The following is a 21141-nucleotide window of genomic DNA, read 5'->3' as shown; positions in this document are numbered from 1 at the left end:
CCAGAGGAGAGCCAGTGATAGCAATGAGATTCCATGGTTACTTGGGTAGTTTTTACTTCCTGATTATTTTCCATGCCCTTGATGCTATCTTGAGTTACTTGGAACTGTTTCTTCATTCCCCCAGAGTGGTAGAAACTGGTGACTCAAGAAAATTGTCTTTAGATTTAAGCTTTTTCTTGTAATTTACATTTTTATCCCCAGGTCCCCTAGACCCCCATTTTGTGTGTGTGTGTGTGTGTGTGTGTGTGGTGTATTTCTTTCTGTTGGTAGATATTTGCTTTCGAGCGGAGGGCAAATGTGTTGCTGATGAGGTTGAAAATGCTGTATCATCAATAGATTTAACTTATTTAAAATCAAAAACATTGAAATAAATAATTTCTGTTATGGATGTACTTGTTTTTATTTTTATTTGAAAATGTACAATTCAGACAAATGGGAGGGTTGATTGTAAACAATAAATATTTTATCAGTTTTGTGTACATAGAATCTATTGTGAAATACTGGAAAAAGGATGAATTCATGGTGTGACCCACCATGGGTAGAGACAACAAATTCAAGTGTCCAACAGACACAACTATTACTTGGGATGTGAAAAGAGGCAGCATTGCTTTGTTTCTTACTTTGTTTAGTACATTACTTATGTTGGGACAAGACTATGCTTGTATTTCATTCTGTACATAGGACACATCTGGATGAAACGTTTTGTATCTAAATATAATTCTCTTCTGTACTTTTCTAGGTTGAATTTCAGATTTCATTTATTAGTTGGATTAGAAAAGAATGGAAAGGGGACCAATTAGAGAACAAAATCATTGAAGTTTTTAGTATTAAACATTATCAAGAATCAGGATTGAGTTCTAGATTATAACCTCTTGGAGGTGGACTAATTTTATTTGCCATTCTTTATCCAGTGTTTATAGTATAAACCCTGCCACCTAGTAAGCACTCAGTAAATGTTTGTATAAATGAATTATCAAAATGCTAATGATGATCTTACAAAAAAATTGTACTGGGGCTTTTTATAGTATGAGCCTTGAGAACAATGTTTAAGCAAAAAAAAAAAAAAAAAAAAATCTTTAATTATTTGAATATTACAAAACAGTACATACCCTCCCTACCCTTCCTTATATTTTGAATATACTACTGGATACAGCATTGCATTATTTTATTTGTAATGTTACAGTTTTATGTATTTTAACTTAGTCCTTTCTTACATATATCCTTTAGATAGTCTTCCACATTTCTTGAAGCATGTTCAACTGTCTTATTTTGGCAGTTCTGGTGAAGGCTTAATCATTCTTATTTTTAAATGTAATCATCAAAATTAGACCTGGAATCTATGCCAAGAAACCGAGATAGAACCTGTTTAGTGCTTTTTGTGTTCATAAAAATTGTTTATGTGTGGCCCTGTATTCTTGTACATTAGATTTTTTTAATATGATGGATTACTTTAGAATTTCATGCTTTAAAAAGAGTAATTTGAACATATGTAGAAGGCAAAGAAATAAATGTATCCAGCAGTATTTTATTTAGTGAGAATATACCCAAATATTTCCCAAACAATTTTGGGTTTTTAAAATACTAAATCCTGGCAGAGGCATCTTTTCACAACTTACTCCTAGGTTAAAAAACCCATTAAATATTGGAGGGAATTTGCATTTTATCAGAAGTAGATTTTTTTTTTAAAGAGTAGATAATTGGACTCCCCATTCCTCTCTCTCCTCCAGCTGTATCTCAGCTGCATATATATAGACTCTGCATTGTGGTTGAGTTTTTGTTTGTTTGTTTGTTTTTTAAACAGTTGAAGTTCTTAATTTGTCGGAGAATGAATTTATGTGATTTTTTTTGATAAAGATTTAAAAATTTTTTTTGAAGTTAGATGAGAGGAGGTATTAAGTTTGATTTGTGATTCTTGAAAAGTAGAAATGAAGAACTAAGGATAAATCTGGATACATGATTTAAAATTAATATTGATTTCAGATCTGGATTTTTAATAGACTTGTGTCAGTAACACTTTATATTTGTAGGGAAGCAAGCAGTCTCACTGTCGGTATAAATTAGTTCAACTTTTTTAGAAGGCAGTTAATTGGGTAGCATCTAAAATTTTAAATACAGCACTATGAACATTAGAGACAACATAAATGCCTACTGGACTGGTTAAATACATTATGCAGTTATACAATGAAAATTTGAGCAGCTGTCAAAAATCAAAGATAGATCTTTATGTATATTCTGAAACAATTATGGAGTATTAAATATTAAAATGGGGATACAAAAAGTATGCATAATAGTGTCCATCTGTATAAAAAATAATGTTACCCTAAGATGTGCTTGAAATATGTAGGTTATTTCTGGAAGATTACAATAACTGGTTGTGCCTCTTAGGATGGCTTGGTAAGAGGTAGGTTTACTTTTCTCTTTTAAACTGTGAATGCTGTCCATGTACATGTATTACTTTTACATAAAAATTATAGTTAATAAAGAAAATATAATGGTAATAAAAAGCATATTTTTATTCTTTATTTTGTGCTACATTAGACATATATCTAGATTCCTCAGTCATTTTATAGCATGATTAGTTTAGGAGAAATAAAAGGTAAAATAATGGGAATGTGTTGTTGAATAATGTATGGACTTTCAGAAATCTTACCAAATTGTATAGCCTTTTAACTTAAATTCTGTTTAAGTCTTTAATATCTTTCACTTATACTTGGTTTAGGCTCTTTCACACTTGGGTTTCATACTTATGCTTTACTATAATTTACACAGTAGAAAAGGGAAAAAGAGAGATACTATAAAGTAGTGATTAAATTCAATAATTTTAAGAGGTAGGATTGTTTTAGTTTTTTTCTAGTAGTTTATGTGAGTGGGCAAAATCATTAAATGTTTCCTACTACCAGTTGTCTGTCCTTGTTTTGTTTGAATATGTGGATTTTGAAGCCTTACCATTCCCTAAATTAAAAAATTGATGGGAATGAAACTCCTTTACAAGGAGTTTTCTATTAAAGTTTTACGTGAAGAGAACAAACAACAAAGTATTTTTTTTTTTTTTTTTGAGACGGAGTCTCGCTCTGTCCCCCAGGATGGAGTGCAGTGGCCGGATCTCAGCTCACTGCAAGCTCCGCCTCCCGGGTTCACTCCATTCTCCTGCCTCAGCCTCCTGAGTAGCTGGGACTACAGGCGCCCGCCACCGCGCCCGGCTAATTTTTGTATTTTTTTTAGTAGAGACGGGGTTTCACTGTGTTAGCCAGGATGGTCTCGATCTCCTGACCTCATGATCCGCCCGTCTCGGCCTCCCAAAGTGCTGGGATTACAGGCTTGAGCCACCGCGCCCGGCCTACAACAGAGTATTAAGTCATGCACAACAGAGTTGCTTGCTTGTCAGCGCATTTCTACATAATTTTTTGTTTTGGTTTTCTTTTTCCTTCTTAAGGAAACCAATGCTGATCCTAAATGAAATTGTCAATTTTGGAAGATTCTTTCATTCAATCTAGGAATTTACTGAGCTTTTTTGTCCTTTACTTTCTTTTTCATGAGAGGTTTCACTCCTTATTTTGGATATTTGAATCTCATTTTCAGTTAATATTTTCTTTTATTATTTTAAATTATTTTTATTTGTTTGCATAGCTTAATATGTTAATTGCTATTTACACTTTAATACTTTTGCTATTGGCAAAATAATGAAAGGTCTTGTGCCACTGAAATCCATTTTAGACCAATGGGAAGACAGTTTTCTTGCCTATAAAATTAGGTTGAGGCTGGGCGCAGTGGGTCACACCTGTAATCCCAGCACTTTGGGAGGCAGAGGCAGACAATCACTTGAGGTCAGGAGTTCGAGACCAGCCTGGCCAACATGATGAAACCCCGTCTCTACTAAAAATACAAAAATTAGCCAGGCGTGGTGGTGGGCGCCTATATTCCCAGCTACTCCAAAGGTTGAGACAGGAGAATGACTTGAACCAGGGAGGCCGAGGTTGCACCGAGCCGAGATTGCCTCACTGTACTCCAACCTGGAGTGCAAAGCGAGACCCCGTCTCAAAAATAAAATTACATTGGTAATCATATTGATGAAAAGGACTGGAAAACAGAATTAAAGGGGATACATTATTTTCCTGTGTAACAAATAATTACAGAAAATGTGAAATTTAGATTCTGTTTATATTCAATACTTCTAATATCTTATTTCAGTGACCTAAAGATAAAGTAAAAGAACAAATGCTTTTGTTAGAAATTGTGGCATGCGCCTGTAGTCCCAGCTGCTCGGAAGGCTGAGGCAGGAGAATCACTTGAGCCCAGGAGTCGGAGGTTGCAGTGAGCCGAGATCACGCCACTGCACTCCAGCCTGGGCGACAGAACGAGACTCCGCCTCAAAAAAAAAAAGAAAGAAAGAAAGAAAGAAAAAAGAAATTATTACTATTGGGCCAGGCGCGGTGGCTCTCGCCTGTAACCCCAGCACTTTGGGAGGCCAAGGCGGGCGAATCACGAGGTCAGGAATTCAAGACCAGCCTGGCCAACATGGTGAAACCCCGTCTCTACTAAAATTACAAGAAATTAGCTGGGCGTGGTGGCAGGCGCTTGTAATCCCAGCTACTCTGGTGGCTGAGGCAGGAGAATCGCTTGAATCCAGAGGCAGAGGTTGCAGTGAGCCAGGATTGCACCACTGCACTCCCGCCCAGGCGACAGTGCGAGACTCTGTCTCAAAAAAAAAGGAAAAAAAGAAATTATTACTATTAGTAGCAATAATTTAAAAAGTATTGGGATACTGTAGTGGATATCAGACAGTTCTCTTATTCATACATTTGTTCATTTAATCAAAAAATGCTGCCGGGCGCGGTGACTTACGCCTGTAATCCCAGCACTTTTGGAGGCTGAGGCGGGCGGATCTCCAGGTCAGGAGATCGAGACCATCCTGGCTAACACGGTGAAACCCCATTTCTACTAAAAATACAAAAAGGCCGACGTAGTGGCATGCGCCTGTAGTCCCAGCTACTCGGGAAGCTGAGGCAGGAGAATTGCTTGAACCTAGGAGGCGGAGGTTGCAGTGAGCCGAGATCTTGCCACTGCACTCCAGCCTGGGCGACAGAGCGAGACTCCGCCTCAAAAAAAGAAGAAAGGGAAAAAAAAAAAAAAGCGTAAGTGCCTGCTCTATGCCAGAGAGTGCTGGCTCTAGATATGCATTGGTGAATAAAGTGTTGCCTACTTTCTTTTTTTCTTTTTTTTTGAGACAGAGTCTCGTCCTGTTACCCAGGCTGGAGTGCAGTGGCGATCTCAGCTCACTGCAACCTCCGCCTCCCGGGTTCAAGTGATTCCCCTGCCTCAGCCCCCCAAGTAGTTGGGATTACAGGCGCCCACCACTACACCCAGCTAGTTGTTTTTGTATTTTTAGTAGAGACGGGGTTTCATCATGTTAGTCAGGCTGGTCTCCAACTCCTGACCTCAGGTGTTCTGCCCATCTCGGCCTCCCAGAGTGCTGGGATTACAGGCGTGAGCCACCGCACCCGGCCATAGTGTTGCCTACTTTCAACAGTGTTGCCTGCTTTTTACTAGTCTGTAAGGGAAACAGATAATAAATGATAAAGAGCCATAATTCTGTGAGAAAGCCATAATCACGTATTTATTGTTAAAAACAACAGTAGATGTTAAAGACAGAAGCACCCCGTGATCCTAGAATGGAAGAGAAGGGGAGAGTGAATGGTTTTATTAACTTGAGTCTTAGGGGCCCCCATTTCTTGTCAGATAAAGGATTTGGAAGGCCTATTCTTGGCTTATGGAAAAGGAGAGTGTTCCAACATCAGTTCCTTGAACTCAAACCTATATCATTGCTTGATAACATTGGAGGAAAATTTGAGAAAGGGAAACTTTGTTGATGACTTGTCTTAAGTCTAAAGATTGAGCAGTTTATTTGAAGCATAGAAAGTATTGACCTGGAAGGCAGGAAATAACAAAAGCTAGTTTGTAGTTTCTTTTGAAGCCAGGTCTCAACAATGGAAATTACTTTGAGCAGCCTTCAAATGCCAGGCATACCCATAGCTAAATGTAAACACTAGGTATGGTATGAGGTAAAACACAGTGTCATTTGTTTGCCATTAATTCTGCATAGCCTTTGCAATCAGTTCTGGGTTTGCATCTGGATTTGACTCTGCCGTATAACTGTGTGCCCTGTCTGATACTTGGTTCCCTTGTCCGTAAAATGAGATTATCACGTGGAAGAAGTATAGTTGATGATTCTGGATATGGATTCCAGTCTAGAGCAAACTGCATGGATTCAGATCTTAGCTCTTCAACTTAATTAGCTTAGCTTGAAATAATTGGGCAAGTTGCTTAACCTCTTTTTGTCCCATTTCCACATATGTAAAACGGAGATAATAATACCTTTTAGGATTATTGTGAAAATTAAATGAATTAATATATAACAAGCACTTAAAATGGCATATAGTAAGCAAAATGTAGTTTAAAAATTATGATATAGCTGGGTTGTTATGAGGATTAAATAATACTATTTTTTTTTTAAGAAAAGAACTCATATATTTCTTGACACACTATGGGTATTTCCTAAATACCAGAAACCATGTAGTAGGTACTTGATATCATTTACTCTTCATATAAACTGTTAAGAAACCGTATCTGTCTAGTTGACTGCACCTAGAGCAGTTTCTGATATTTCAAGTTGAATGAATATTATCCCATTTTATGATTAATAAATTGAGGCCGAAAAGTACTCCAAAATCTCCACTAAAACATGACATCACTTTGAGGATATAATACCGGCAATGTCATGCACATCATCGCATCGCTTTTCTCAGTTTAGAGCATAAAACATTGTTCCTTTTTATTTTTAGAGACAGTCTTGCTCTGTTGCCCAGGCTGGGGTGCCAGTGGCACAACTGTAACGTCCACCTCCCAGGTTCAAGTGATTCTCGTGCAGCCACCTGAGTGACTGGGATTACAGGCATGCACTACCACGCCCAGCTAATTTTTGTGTTTTTAGTAGAGATGGGGCTTCACCATGTTGGTCAGGCTGGTCTCGGTGGAACTCCTGGCCTCAAATGATCTGCCCGCCTCATCCCCCCAGAGTGCTGGGATTACAGATGTGAGCCACTGTGCCCAGTCCATTGTTCCTTTTTTTCAGTGCATTTTTCGTATTCAAGGTTGTATAAGGAAGAAATTTGACAATCTAACAAGTTTTACTAAATGGAAGATCACTTACAGGAATGAATATGATACAGATTGGCTCCACTGTTAGTCACTCACTTTATTTGCTGTTTGATGATCCAGATTTAGTATCTATCTATTTCATTTATCTAGAATATTTTAGTCTCTTAGAGTATTTATTATAAGAAAAAAACAGGCCATTTCTTTGGTTAGTAAATGAAGTTAAAGGCACTACTAGAAAATGCATATATCAAATGTTAATAGCTTGCTTCATGAACTGTAAATCAGTTGAATGTTAACCTGGTTCTTGTAGGTATTTACAAACAGAGTAGTTTATAAAAACCAATTTACTATTAAAAAAATCTACATTAGGATAATTATTTTTGAAACCCTGAAGTCAACTGTAATATGTATGTTATATAATACATTTGCCTGATGTTGCAAATTTCTAACTTGGCTCCTTCTTTGCGTCTTTAATACAGCCATTAATCTCACTACAAGGCTTTACTAAGGATAAATTGCTGCGTAACCCACTTCAACCTCTTTTGTTCAACCAGGAAGCCAGACGTGTTAAATAGCTTTTTAAACAATATGTTGTTATTTCTTTTTTGAAATTTTAGGATTTTAAAAATTGAAGTGGTAAAATAATAGACTTTATTTTGTCTGTTAAAATTACTTGACAGAAGTTTGCTTTGGAATAGAGCTTCTGTATCTTTAAAAAATACACAGTGAGTCACCCCCTGCTCTTTTGGTAGATGCCTGGCTAGTGAACAGCTAAGCTGCTTTAGGCATGTAATAGAACATTCCATTTCCTGTTCCCTTGCTGACACAGAGGAGTGTTCCTGCTGGCAATGATCTAATCATAGTGCAGTAAGAAACATGGCAGTTTGATAAAACATGGTGGAGACAGCGGCTGAAATGGAAGCATATGTTCTAGAAGACATTCTTGAGGTAGGGCTAGGTTTGTAAGTGAAATGAAAGTTGAAATCTGAACAAAGAAATCTTATCTGCCGGAATTATTTTACAGATGAATAGATTAGAGGAGAGAGCAAAGAGAGGCAGAGCATAAAAGCAAGACACGGTCAGACCTATTCCGTGTGAGAATGTTTCAGACTGGTTCACATGATTACTATAGACGTCTATAATTATTTTGTTTAAACTTCATGTTTCATAAATTGTAGATGTATATTTGCTAGGGAAAAAGGGGAGACTCAGACTTAATAAAGAGCCTTGTGCTGGTGGTGACCTTTAGATTAACTCATTAGAAGGTGGGGTCTGCAAAGCAGCTTTGAGTAAGGTTTAGTATCATATGTCTTAGAATTCATTTACATATCTAAGCCTAAAGCTTTGCTGCAGTTAACTATTAAAAACAGCTGGTTATTTTAGCTTTAAACTAAGCATGTTTATATCAATCTGATTGCTTCATTTAGCTGGTACACTGGTCCTAGATTTTTCATGTGACTGATTATTATAAAACAAATTATTACATTAAAAATATTAAAACCCTGAAATTTAGGGCACTGATGCTAGAGAGCCATCTATACAAAATTTCTATAATTTGAATCATGAACATTTTAAATTATATTTTCTCTTTTCTGGTTGTAAAAATTTTATAAGATCTTATTTGAGTATAAATCAGTCCAAGGAAATACATGTCAAAGTGAAACTATAATTGCTTTTGGCATTGAGTGTAGTATACTATCAGAAATTTGTATTTATAGGTATAGGTATTTAGATCTCATATTCTTATCTGTGGGATTGTGTAGGGTTTTTCTTTTTTTTTCCTCATTAAATAAAAACTGGGTAATTCAGATAAAGAGGCTTCATGGTGGTGAGTGGTATTCCTAATACTTAGACTGTTGAGATAATTTATTAACTATTTCACCTCTTCAGGAAGATTATTTTACTGTGGGGAGAGGACTTGAGAGAAGAAGCTGCAAAGGGAAGCTAGGCGGGGTTAGCAGGAGAAAAAAGCCTATGCGCATTATAAAGTGCTGCATGATCAATGAGTATTTTCTGGAGTCCCTCAGTGTGTGCTTGGAGCTGACATTGCAGCAAGTCTCATGGTGGTTCTGCAGAATGAAAACTGATTCCATTGTATTACCTACCTCCTTGCAGACACCTGCCAACGTACTCTTTTTCCCCTTTCCTAAAAGCTGTTGTCTAAGTTGAATTGTGGTTAATTTTTATTCTTTTTTCTTTTTTTTTTTATTTTTTACTTTGTTACTATTAGTGAGTTTCCTTAAAAATGTGTGGTAAAATTATCTACTTAGAAATAGTAGTATAAACTTTCATCAAGGGAGTTTAGTAATTACAAGTGGCCACATGACTTTTTAGTGGTTCAGTTTAAACAAGCCTAATTAGATTACAAAGTTCTAGTGTTACATTTTAATTTGCTTTAAAAAAATTTTGGTTTGGATTTTAAAGAAGTGTACTTTAGAGATTTTCATAAATCTATTTGACAATTTTTCTTAGCTATTTAAAACTTAAGCATATAACAGATTTTAGAAGTCTTATTTATGTTCTGAGGAAAATCTTACTTGAGCACTGTTTTGTGCCTTACGCATATATTTTTTTTAATGCTACCTGAACAACTGGCTTTTTATTATTTCTATTAAAAATTGTTTAATATCATGTTAAGATTTCATATTACCTTATTTATTCAATGTTACTAGTTATTAAAACAACCTCTGCAATTTTAGTTTTCCTAATTTTCAATTTATCTTAATTTAGTTTCTATGTACCTGTTGCATCCTATCATACTAAGTAGTTTTTTCTCTTTATTTAAAATATTATTTGACTTAAATATTTGTCAATCTTGGTAACATTTTCTAAGTAGTAATAAAAGAGCCTTATCCAAAAGTATAAGTACTCATAATGACATAATGCTAAAAATACAAAGTGCAAAGAATAAATTTGCTAACTTTGCAGATAAGTGTACCGTTTTCTAAAGCACCTCATATTGCGAGTAAACATATTTATTACATAATGAGCTTTCCAGAAAAATATATTCTTTAGCCCCCCACCCCCCGCAGGGATAACTCCTTGAATAAATATCCAGTAATGGATAATGAAGTTCATCTGTATACCACAGTGAGTTTTATTATTGTACTTAATATTGAGCGACTTGAAGTTCATTACCGTAATTTTCACCTTTGTGGTTTTATTTATTGAACATACGGGCTTATTTACATTGAATAAATGTTACTCTTTTTTCCTGTCTTTGTAATTTGATCTTTTGAATCATGAACTTTTTTTTTTTTTTTTTTTTGAGACAAAGTCTCGCTGGGTTGCCCAGGCTGGAGTGCAGTGGCTGGATCTCAGCTCACTGCAAGCTCCGCCTCCCGGGTTCACGCCATTCTACTGCCTCAGCTTCCCGAGTAGCTGGGGCTACAGGCGCCCACCACCTCGCCCGGCTAGTTTTTTTGTATTTTTTAGTAGAGATGGGGTTTCACTGTGTTAGCCAGGATGCTCTCGATCTCCTGACCTTGTGATCCGCCCGTCTCGGCCTCCCAAAGTGCTGGGATTACAGGCTTGAGCCACGGCGCCCGGCCGAATCATAAACTTTTTAAAGTTACTCTTATTGAATATTAGTTTTAAAAAAGTCAATATCATTAGTGAACATAGCACAAATGGTTTCTCATAATACTATGGCTTACGTTTTAAACTCTGATTGCTGATTATATATGCCCACATGTATTTAAGTTGAATATTTAGACCTTTAAAATCTTAAGTAAAATATCGTCTAAAATGTATAATAAAATTAGAAAAGGTGGATTTCAACTTACATCATTTACATCATTGCTTTTCAACAGTCCAAGGTAAGGGATTAAATAGAGTGTCTTGGCTATTTCATTTATTCAAATAATCTAGACAGTAATTTTCTTCTCCAAACCAAAGGCATCAAAGTATTTCCGTTCCTTCTGCCTACCTTCTGTAAAAGGAACTAATACCCAGGAAAGTAGCCATATACAGATGGCAGAAAAAGGGCTGACAGCTCGTATAAATATCTCTTTTCTTGTTCTGTTTATGTTGTCCTGAGACATGATTATAATTTTAGAATTTTGATGATTTTCCTGTAAAATTATATGTAACAATGGATTGTAGTACTTGGAATGATCAATAAGAGGAAAAATATCTTCCAATTTTATACCTCGAATTTACATTGCCAAGAACTGTGTAGATAAACCTGTGGTTTGTATGTTGACTTTTTTATATGAAAATGTGAAACAACTGAGAGATCATTTCGGAAACTTGGTTACTGTATATTTAGTGTTATTATTTATAATTGAACCAGTTTTAGGAGTCTTAGTAATAAGAAATCTTCACTGATATTTCCATCCTTTAATTTTGATTAAGTTCAGATTACTTTGTTCTGGGTATAGTATTTGATATATTTTTGCTTTAAGAAAGTAGGAATTTTTATGAAAATAAAAATGTTTATATTGTTAAGTGTAATAATAACTCTCATACCCATTCTTGTTCTTTTGTCATCTAAAGCCAGGATGTCCAGCTTCATGTGTACTTGATGTTATAGGTTGTGGTATATAAAGCAAAAGTTCCAACTCTCTGTGGTTGTGTCTATGGACAGTGGGTTAAGGATTTGGCTGAACCCTTTAGGTTGGAACTGAATTAAGGGTCAGATTTAAGCAAACTGAGTAGGTTTATTATGGAACCTTTTCTTGCTCTGTATTTATTTTAGCTGTTTTTGTTTTTTAAATAAAATTGAAAGAGTCTCAAGGAAGGCATCATTTCCTTTTGATTGCCAAGATTGTGGACTAATGGTAAATAGTGAATTCTAGGTCAAACAAGGGAAATCCACTTGCTATTTACCATAAAAATTATTTTTGGTAATGATATCAAATGTCCATGTAGTAGACTTTTTTGACAGATATATGCTATATTTCCTTTTATTCTGTAAAACACATTGTCATATGCAATGCATATCATTTCTATACTATACCAATAAGTCTTTCATAGATTTCTAAAGTTTTGTATTTATTTTAATGATGGTGACATTTTTTACTAGGAAAAGTTGGAGTAACTCTTAGAACCTAAGTTGGTCTAGTGACTGAAAAGTTTAGCTAAATATGTAAATTATTAGAGTTGATCTAAGTAATATTTTACATTCAAGAAGTTTTGGGATCACGTTGAGAAATATTGGACAGATTGAAATGTGTGTTTGTGTGTGTGTGTGTATGTGTGTGTATGTGTGCGTGTGTATGTGTGTGTGGTTTTTGTTTGTTTGAGACGGAGTCTTGCTCTGTCGCCAGGCTGGAGTGCAGTGGCTCTATCTTGGCTCACTGCAACCTCTGCCTCCTGGGTTCAAGCGATTCTCCTGCCTCAGCCTCCCGAGTAGCTGGGATTACAGGCGCTCACCACCACGCCCAGCTGATTTTTGTATTGTTAGTAGAGACGGGGTTTCACTCTGTTGGCCAGGATGGTCACAATCTCTTGACCCTGTGATCTGCGTGCCGCAGCCTCCCAAAGTGTGGGATTACAGGCGTGAGCCACTGCATTTATTGAGTACCTTCAGTGCAAGGCACTTGAAATTCAAAGAGGTTAGTCCAGCTAATTTTGTCTCACTGAGGTAGAAGTGCAGAAGAGGAAGACGAAGAAGAAATATCTGTCATTGGTATCTTTTTTTTTTTTTTTTGAGACAGAGTCTCGCTCTGTCACCCAGGCTAGAGTGCAGTGGCGTGACCTCACTGCAACCTCCCCCTGGGGGTTGAAGCGATTCTCTTGTCTCAGCCTCCCCAGTAGCTGAGATTACAGGCATGGGCCACCATGCCTGGCATTTTTTTGTGTTTTTAGTAGAGATGGGGTTTCTCCATGTTGGCCAGGCTGGTCATGAACTCCTGATCTCAGGTGATCCCCCTGCCTCGACCTCCCAAAGTGCTCGGTGATGGCTTAAGCCACTGCTGCCGGTCTCTGCCATTGGTATCTTAAACAGTTTTGAATTTAGGATGCATAGATACATATTTTTAGTATTTTACTTCATGGATTCCTTTTAAATAGTTTGAAACTCATGTTTTCAGCAGTGGCCTTAAAAAGCAGATATCCCTTATGCATGCTGAATTTTTCAGTAAGCAGATATTTTTCTTTATCTGGACACCTTTAGGTTGTCACTTTTCAGATCTTTTTGTTATATATATTTATGAAGGTGGTGCTGACAAGAACATCCCCTGGTTCTCATTTTTATCTATAAACCAGCATATGCATGTGTATACACATACATACAATACATATATTCACATTTATACTTACATATACTACGCATACACACAAACATACACACACACACACTCATGTTTCTACTATAGGTGGAATATTTCTGATCTAAAATGTTCGGCACCAGAAGTGTTTGGATTTAGGATTTTTTCAGGTTTTGGATTATTTGCGTATACGTAAAGATAACTTGGGGATGGGACCCACATGTGATTTACTTATATTTTATATACACCTTATACACATAGTCTGAAGGTAGTTTTATGCAATTTTTTTTAGTAGTTTCGTGCATGAAAACAAAGTTTTGACTGATCTGTCACATGAGGTCAAATGTAGAATTTTTCGCTTGTGGCATTATGTCAGTGCTCAAAAAATTTCAGATCTTTGACTGGGTGCAGTGGCTCATGCCTATAATCACAGCAATTTGGGAGGCTGAAGCGAGAGGATCGCTTGAGCCCAGGAGTTCAAGACCAGTCTAAGCAACATAGTGAGACCCTATGTCTACAAAAAAGTAAAAATTTAAAAAAAAATTTTGGATTTTGGAGCATTTCAGATTTTGAATTTTCAGATTAGGGATGATCAACCTGTATATTTTGCAGTAAGGATACTCTTGAAAGTTCAATTTTTCTTGTAAGGGTGGGGCTGACGTTGTAACATTGCTTTCATACGCCGATTTTGGGAGAATTAATGGGGAAGTAGTATAAGATATACTTATGTTAGTTAATCCCTGTAAAGAATAATGATATTTTAGTGGAATATGGAGGCTCCAAATAGCTTGTGGAAAGGTAGTATAACTATAAGTATGTGAATCAATGTATTACTCTTATATGAAAGTAAAGGCACGGTTGTCCAGTGTACCACTAGTTTCCCACTGATCCATCATAGTATGGTAATTAGTGCATATTATGGAGCATTAATTAGAAAAGGTCTACATCATGTATTATCTACATATAGAGGCAACAACATTGGCCCTTTACTGGTTCTGAATTGTGAGAGGCCTTTGTTTTGACACTTGATAACAGCTCATTCTGATACGAAGTGACTTGATCACTACAAAATTGATGAGCAGCAAAGTCTTGTTAACCATTGGTTGGTTTGGTTTAGTATATATCTTCCAAATTTGCCAAACCAAAGGCTTTTCACAAGGTGTTCATAAATGTTAAAAGTCTATGAGGTGATAACTTTCATGCGTGGCTGGATTAATGCTGGCCATTAATAATTTAGTCTTGGATGGAATCAGACCTCTAACTAGTTGGATATGTGTTATAAGTAGGATAGCACATAGTTTTATGGTAGCAACAGTAATTGGCACATTAGCTACCCTTTATTGAGTATTTAAATTGTATACATAGATGGAGTGTGCCAAGTGCCTCACAAGCATTGTTTTATTTAATCCTCTGAATGATTCTGTGAGGAGGTAGGTACCCAGCTTGTAAGGAATAAATGAAGTAATCTTCATAAACATTTAGCACAGCACTTAGTTACATAGTTAACCGTTAACTGTTAGGCCTTTTTTTTTTTTTTTTTTTTTTTTTTTTTTTTTTGAGACGGAGTCTCGCTCTGCTGCCCAGGCTGGAGTGCAGTGGCCAGATCTCAGCTCACTGCAAGCTCCGCCTCCCGGGTTTACGCCATTCTCCTGCCTCAGCCTCCCGAGTAGCATGTGCCACCTCGCCCGGCTAGTTTTTTGTATTTTTTAGTAGAAACGGGGTTTCACCGTGTTAGCCAGGATGGTCTCGATCTCCTGACCTCGTGATCCACCCACCTCGGCCTCCCAAAGTGCTGGGATTACAGGCTTGAGCCACTGCACCCAGCCCATTAGCCCTTTTTTAACCCTCATCTTCTATCCTTATGCTGTCACCCCCCCCCCCATTTGATAGGAAAATTTGAGCATCAGGGATTATTAGAGCAATAGTTTTAAATTCTTTTGGTCTTAGGTCGCTTTTTCACTGTTAAAAATTATTGAGAACTCAAAAGTTTTTTGTTTCTGAGAGTTATATCTATCAATATTTACCATATTACAAATTATAGTGTAAAGAAAATTAAAAGTTTAAAGAAAATTTTAAAAACATTTACATATTTATTCATTTAAAAAAATGATAAACCATTGCATGTTAACATGCTTTTATAAAAAATAACTATTTTCCAAAAGAAGAAACTTGTAAGAGAGTGGCATTGTTTTACATTTTTATAAATATCTTTAACATCTGGCCTAATAAAAGATAACTAGACTCTTATATCTTCTTTATTAATTTAATTTAACTTTTATTTTAGAGATGAGGTCTCATTACGTTGCCCAGGCTGGAGTGCAGTGGCTACTCACAGGTACAATCATAATGCACTTTAGGCTTGAACTCCTGGGCTTAACCATTCTGCCTTAGCCTCCTGAGTAGCTGGGACTACAGGCGCCAGCCACCATGCCCGTCATATCTGTTGTAATATTCAGTCTATTGTGATAGATTATTTGGTTGAAGTCTCTAAAGAAATTTAGTGTCACTTTGATATGAGGATAAAAAAACAAAAAGTACTTTCATAGCGCTTTCAGATAATTGTGGATAATCTTTTTTGAAACCATTCCTAAACTCCACAAGTGGTAGTTTCTTAAAGGTTGGTTGCAATGTGGAATCTGAAACAATTACCAGTGAACTTTCTGAACTTTGTTAGATTAAAACTCGGTGGCTTATTGTGCACTTTGAATTTATCAAAACCATGTATGATTTTTATAATATTGGTCATATGAAAATACTGGTTTCTTTTATTCTACAATATTTTAAAAATCACATTTTCAGCCAGGTGCAATGGCCCACACCTGTATCCCAGCACTTTGGGAGGGTGAGATGGGTGGATCACCAGGTCAAGAGATCAAAACCATCCTGGCCAACATAGTGAAACCCCATCTCTACTAAAAATACAAAAATTAGCTGGGCGTGGTGGCACATTCCTGTAGTTCCAGCTACTTGGCAGGCTGAGGCAGGAGAATCACTTGAACCTGCGAGGCAGAGGTTGCAGTGAGCTGAGATCGCACCACTGCACTCCAGCCTGGTGACAGAGCAAGACTCCATCTCAAAAAAAAAAAAAAAAATCACATTTTCTAACAGCATCAGTGTTCTCAGAAAAGTCAAAAACTGGGACGCTGTCACGTGTCAGATATAAGATCTCCAAAATTCTAATTTTGCTTGAAAGTTTGAATTTTATTGACGAAAAATAATTTGAATTGTTTTTCTTGAAATGACAGGCTCACGTCATTCGTTTTTGAGAAAATGTCTGCCAAATAAGTGAATAATTATAAGTATGCCTTAAGAAAAAATGGTATTCTATGAAAAAAAGTTAGCTACCATTTGCAATTTGCACAAGTATTTTTCTTTAGACAGCTACTGTACTTTGGTATGTAGCGGAAGTGCTTTCTGTATTGTCACACAAAATATCAAAGTCATATACTCAAGATTGAAATTTTTTTTTCTTTTCTGTCTTTCTTTCTTTCTTTTTTTTTTTATAGAGACGAAATCTCACTCTGTTGGCCAGGTTGGTCTTGAACTCCTGACTCAAGCAGTCCTCTCGTCTCAGCCTCCTAAAGCGCTAGCATTACAGGCATGAGTGACTGCACCTGGCAGTGCTCACTATTTTCAATAAGATTGAAAATTTTTAAAGATGATGTTTTTTACTGCTTCATGAAGGAAACTGGGTTTTTCTTTTTCTCTGTTGTTTTTAAATACAAGACTGTGAGTGCATGCAGAGAAGAATATAACTACTAGCTAGTAAAGATTGGTGTCATGGCCTTGATTGATGTTAAGAAACTAGCAGGTTTACCCACTATTGTTTTTGTGTCATCAGTGCAAGTGTCAACACAGTGAAACAGGCAAATAACCATCTTAGTTGTTTAAAAATAATTTTGACCTCACAGACCCTCTAAGAGTCTTGGAGATTCTCATAGATCCTATGGACCACACTTGCACAACTGCTGTTTTACAGTATATTGCCTAATTTACAAGTTTACAGTCATTAAGGGAGTAAAAGTAAGATTTAGACGAGTCTGCTTGATTCAAATGTATTCTTTATTGTTTTATAAAATTTATTAATTAATCATGTAGTACCAACTTCTCTAGTCTCTTTGACACACCCTGTAGGACACTCTATCCTTTAACTACAATATAGCAATTTTAAAGAGCAGGAGAAAAACTTCGTGTGGCAGTCTGTGTGGGAATTCGAGTATTGCTTTAAAATTATCAATCCAAGATTAGTCATTCAGAATTTCAGAAAGTCAGGAGTTTGAGGATTCCTGAATGAAGTAGTGAGTGCAAAGATATGCTATTAATAGAAATAAGTAGAAAAACATTTTGCTTGTGGAGTAATAAGTGGTAAGTGAAACAGATACATGAAATATTTGTCAAATTTGATTTTTTTTATTTTGAAGGCTGTAAAGTGTCTTTTCTATCCTTCCCTTCTTTCACAGGTATCACTTTGGTTTTCATCTGGTCAAGAGAAGTTCTTTCTCTTATTTTATATAGTCTATGAACATGAAGAATAAAATTCAGATAATGTAGATCTTCCTTTATTTAAAAACTAAGTTGTTTCAAATTTCTTAGTATAGAGGTAAAATTGAGTCATTTAAGATTTACTTCATACCTTCTTTTGTTTATGTAAGTATCAATATTTATGTATACCATATTTTTGCAACAATTTATTTTTGATATTATCTTTGGAACAAATAATGTATTCACTGGGAAAGAGAAAGGTCAGTAACATCTGTACATCTCTGTCTTTCTCATTATCAAATTCCATATCCTCCCACCACCCTAACATTTTGAGGAACTGTTTGAGGTAAGAAATAGTGTTAAGTTCAGTGTTGAAGTGTTTTTGGTGTTCTGTGCCATCTGGATTCTTGGCTGTCCTGAGCTTTTGTCATTTAGCCTCTTTCTCTCAGTTTTGATATTACTGCCTACTTAATCATGATTTCTTTTGCTTGCTGCAGGTTGTCCAGATATTTACCCTGAACTCAGTGTTTGAATATTGCTGCCAGCCTCTTTGATTTCACACAGACCTTGTCACTTCTTGACCTTATTCATCTAACTAGTGTTTATCCTTACCTGGTTCTAACCTTGAATCTGTCCTGTTGCCACTTGCGTAGTCGTTGTGATATGTTGAGCATTTGTAATTTATGCCCTGTCATCATAAGACCAACGTATATTTGTGTGACATGCTTAAGCAAGTTTGAGAAACTAAAGCTCAATTTGGCTTTGAATTATATATTACTTGACTTGATTCTACCCACTCAGCTTCTAAATTCATATATATATATGAAAATATATAAATATATATGAATATATATATTTATATATTTTTTTTCTCCCTGAAACGGAGTCTTGCTCTGTCACCCAAACTGGAGTGCAGTGGTGCGATCTCGACTCACTGCAACCTCCGCCTCCCAGGTTCAAGCAATTTTCCTGTGTCCGCCTCCTGAATAGCTGGAATTATGTGCACGTGCCACCATGCTGTGCTAATTTTTTTTTTTTTTTTTGTATTTTTAGTAGAGACGGGGTTTCACAATGTTGGCCAGGCTAGTCTTGAACTCCCGACTTCAGGTGATCCACCTGCCTCGGCCTCCCAAAGTGCTGGTATTACAGGCATGAGCCACTGTGCTGGCCTAAATTCTTATATTTCATAAGGAAATAACTAATTAAGATTTTCCAAAAACATGTGCTGGGTTTAAATGTTCACACATATTAGAAAGTTTCATTTTTAAGATTTTGTATCACATCTGCACAAATATTTTGGGTTTTTTTGTTTTTTAATATCTTTCTCAGTTTCTCTGTCCTATTATTTTTTAGTTTTCTCCATGAAATAAAGTCAAGGGAGATAGCTCTAGATAGAAATAAGCTCTCTTCTGAAAACTTTTGTTAGACAACCAGAATGTTAAGTTTAAGGCCTACATATATCATTTTAAAAACAATCTTGGCAGGTGGATCATTTCATAAATGTTTTATGAATTATGGAAGAATATATCTTTTAGAAAGTATTAGGTAAATGGAAATGCTGAATTATGTTGACAGTGATTTTAAGTATTTCTACACATTTAATGAATTTCCTTTTTCATTGTCTTGAGCTTTTAGTGTTATAGTCTGATTTTCTGTGAATAGCTTTGTTGTTGGTATCTTCAGTGACTCAACATTGGACTTAGAACATAGTAAATGCTGGTTTTTCATTTTGAGTTATTCTTGTAAGTGAAGGAATCGCCACCTTCTTTCCCTCTGCCCAACCCACACCTTGGGAGTGTGTTTAGACTCTCCTTGGCTTTGGTTAGGTATATATATTGCAGAAAGAAGACCTAAAAGTAATTCACATTAACTCAAATCAACCCAGGTGGTCAGTAGGTTGGGATTTTAAGGATTATAAGCTTTGTATATCATTTGAAATACTATACATTTTTCTGTATTCCTGTGTTTTTTAATCTCAAATTAAGTTATATCATATAGTTTCTCTTAAGACCCCTTCTGCATATAAAAGTTTACAGTTAGATATTTTTTTTTGAAACAGAGTTTCGCTATTGTTGCCTAGGCTGGAGTACAATGGCACGATCTTGGCTCCTCTGCAACCTCTGCCTTCCGGGTTCAAGCGATTCTCCTGCCTCAGTCTCCCGAGTAGCTGGGATTACAGGCACCTGCTACCACATCCAGCTAATTTTTGTATTGTTAGTAGAGACGGGGTTTCACCGTGTTGGCCAGACTAGTCTCAAACTCCTGATAGGTGATCCACCCGCCTCGGCCTCCCAAAGTGCTGAGATTACAGGCATGAGCCACCACACCCGCCCTACAATTAGATTTCTTAAAGTAGTGGCTCCAATAACTACTAAACAAAAAGTTTGAGATGATAGTGTGTATCTCCTATATATTTCAAAACATTTATAACCTGTTTTACTATGTTATTTTACATTTAAGAATCAAACTAAAGCTCAGTTTGGCTTTGAACTATATATTATATGACTTCATTCTATCCATTCAACTTTGTCTTTACAACATTTAATCTCAACCATTTGCCTTTACATTGTATCCTGATACCCTATTATTGCTCATGTTGTCTACCTGCTACCCTCTTTATCTTCATTATTCAGAGCTCCACCTAGATCCTACCTCTTCTCTAGAGTTTTCCCACCATAGTCTTCCTTTCACATTCATTAGCTCCTACTATTTTGTGCTCTGTAAAAGTAATGTGAGACCATATACATTTAAAATATTTTATGGTCTGTATTATGTGCTTGACTATATGGTTAATTCTTTAGAGACTCTGACTCTTTAAGTTAAAAGAAAAGTCATCTATGTATTTAGGTAAAAGACACTTCATCCCCCAAAATGATTTGAAGTAGTTTACAGTATATACTCTAAAAAAATGAAAATATATAGGTAAAATGAGTAAATTAAGACCAAGGGAAAATGGATTATACAGAAAAATGTATGTAATATACAATTATTAAACTTAGATTCAGTTAACTAGCAACCAGAGCCAAATTTGGAAACTTGATGAATTTTGAGATTTGTGTAGTCCATAGCTTCATGGGTATACTAGATGATTTGGAGAACTCATATTTTCTGAATTGATATCTGAGGAAAAATTTCTTTTGGGCCCTCATAATGGAGATACTCCATGTAGTAGATAACTTTTTCAGCATTCCTAAAATATAGCCTTCACGTTGTTTATACAGAGTATAAACCAAAGATTTGCTAATAAAATGCAATTTGGTTGACAAAAATAATGTAGTGTTAATCTAGGTTT

The 21141-nt window shown here is 36.0% G+C and overlaps 1 protein-coding gene across 5 annotated transcripts in view; it reads left to right on the top strand.

Annotated features, from left to right (window-relative positions):
• The window catches only part of ANKRD17 (ankyrin repeat domain 17), a 182938-nt gene that overhangs the window by 28243 nt on the left and 133554 nt on the right, over positions 1 to 21141 (top strand). The window contains exon 1 of one of the 5 annotated variants that reach the window (XM_050790302.1): positions 5292 to 8103. The exons of the other annotated variants lie outside the window; for them this stretch is intronic. Within the exon in view, the coding sequence (XP_050646259.1) occupies positions 8050 to 8103 (54 nt within the window). The 5' untranslated portion in view covers positions 5292 to 8049. Of the gene's footprint in view, positions 1 to 5291; positions 8104 to 21141 lie in introns of those variants that run through there. 5 annotated transcript variants of the gene reach the window in all.

Source organism: Macaca thibetana, chromosome 5 (assembly GCF_024542745.1).
Source record: "Macaca thibetana thibetana isolate TM-01 chromosome 5, ASM2454274v1, whole genome shotgun sequence".
Classification (NCBI taxonomy): domain Eukaryota; kingdom Metazoa; phylum Chordata; class Mammalia; order Primates; family Cercopithecidae; genus Macaca; species Macaca thibetana.
The sequence above is the reverse complement of the archived record's forward strand: the minus strand, read 5'-3'. Positions and strand labels throughout refer to the sequence as shown.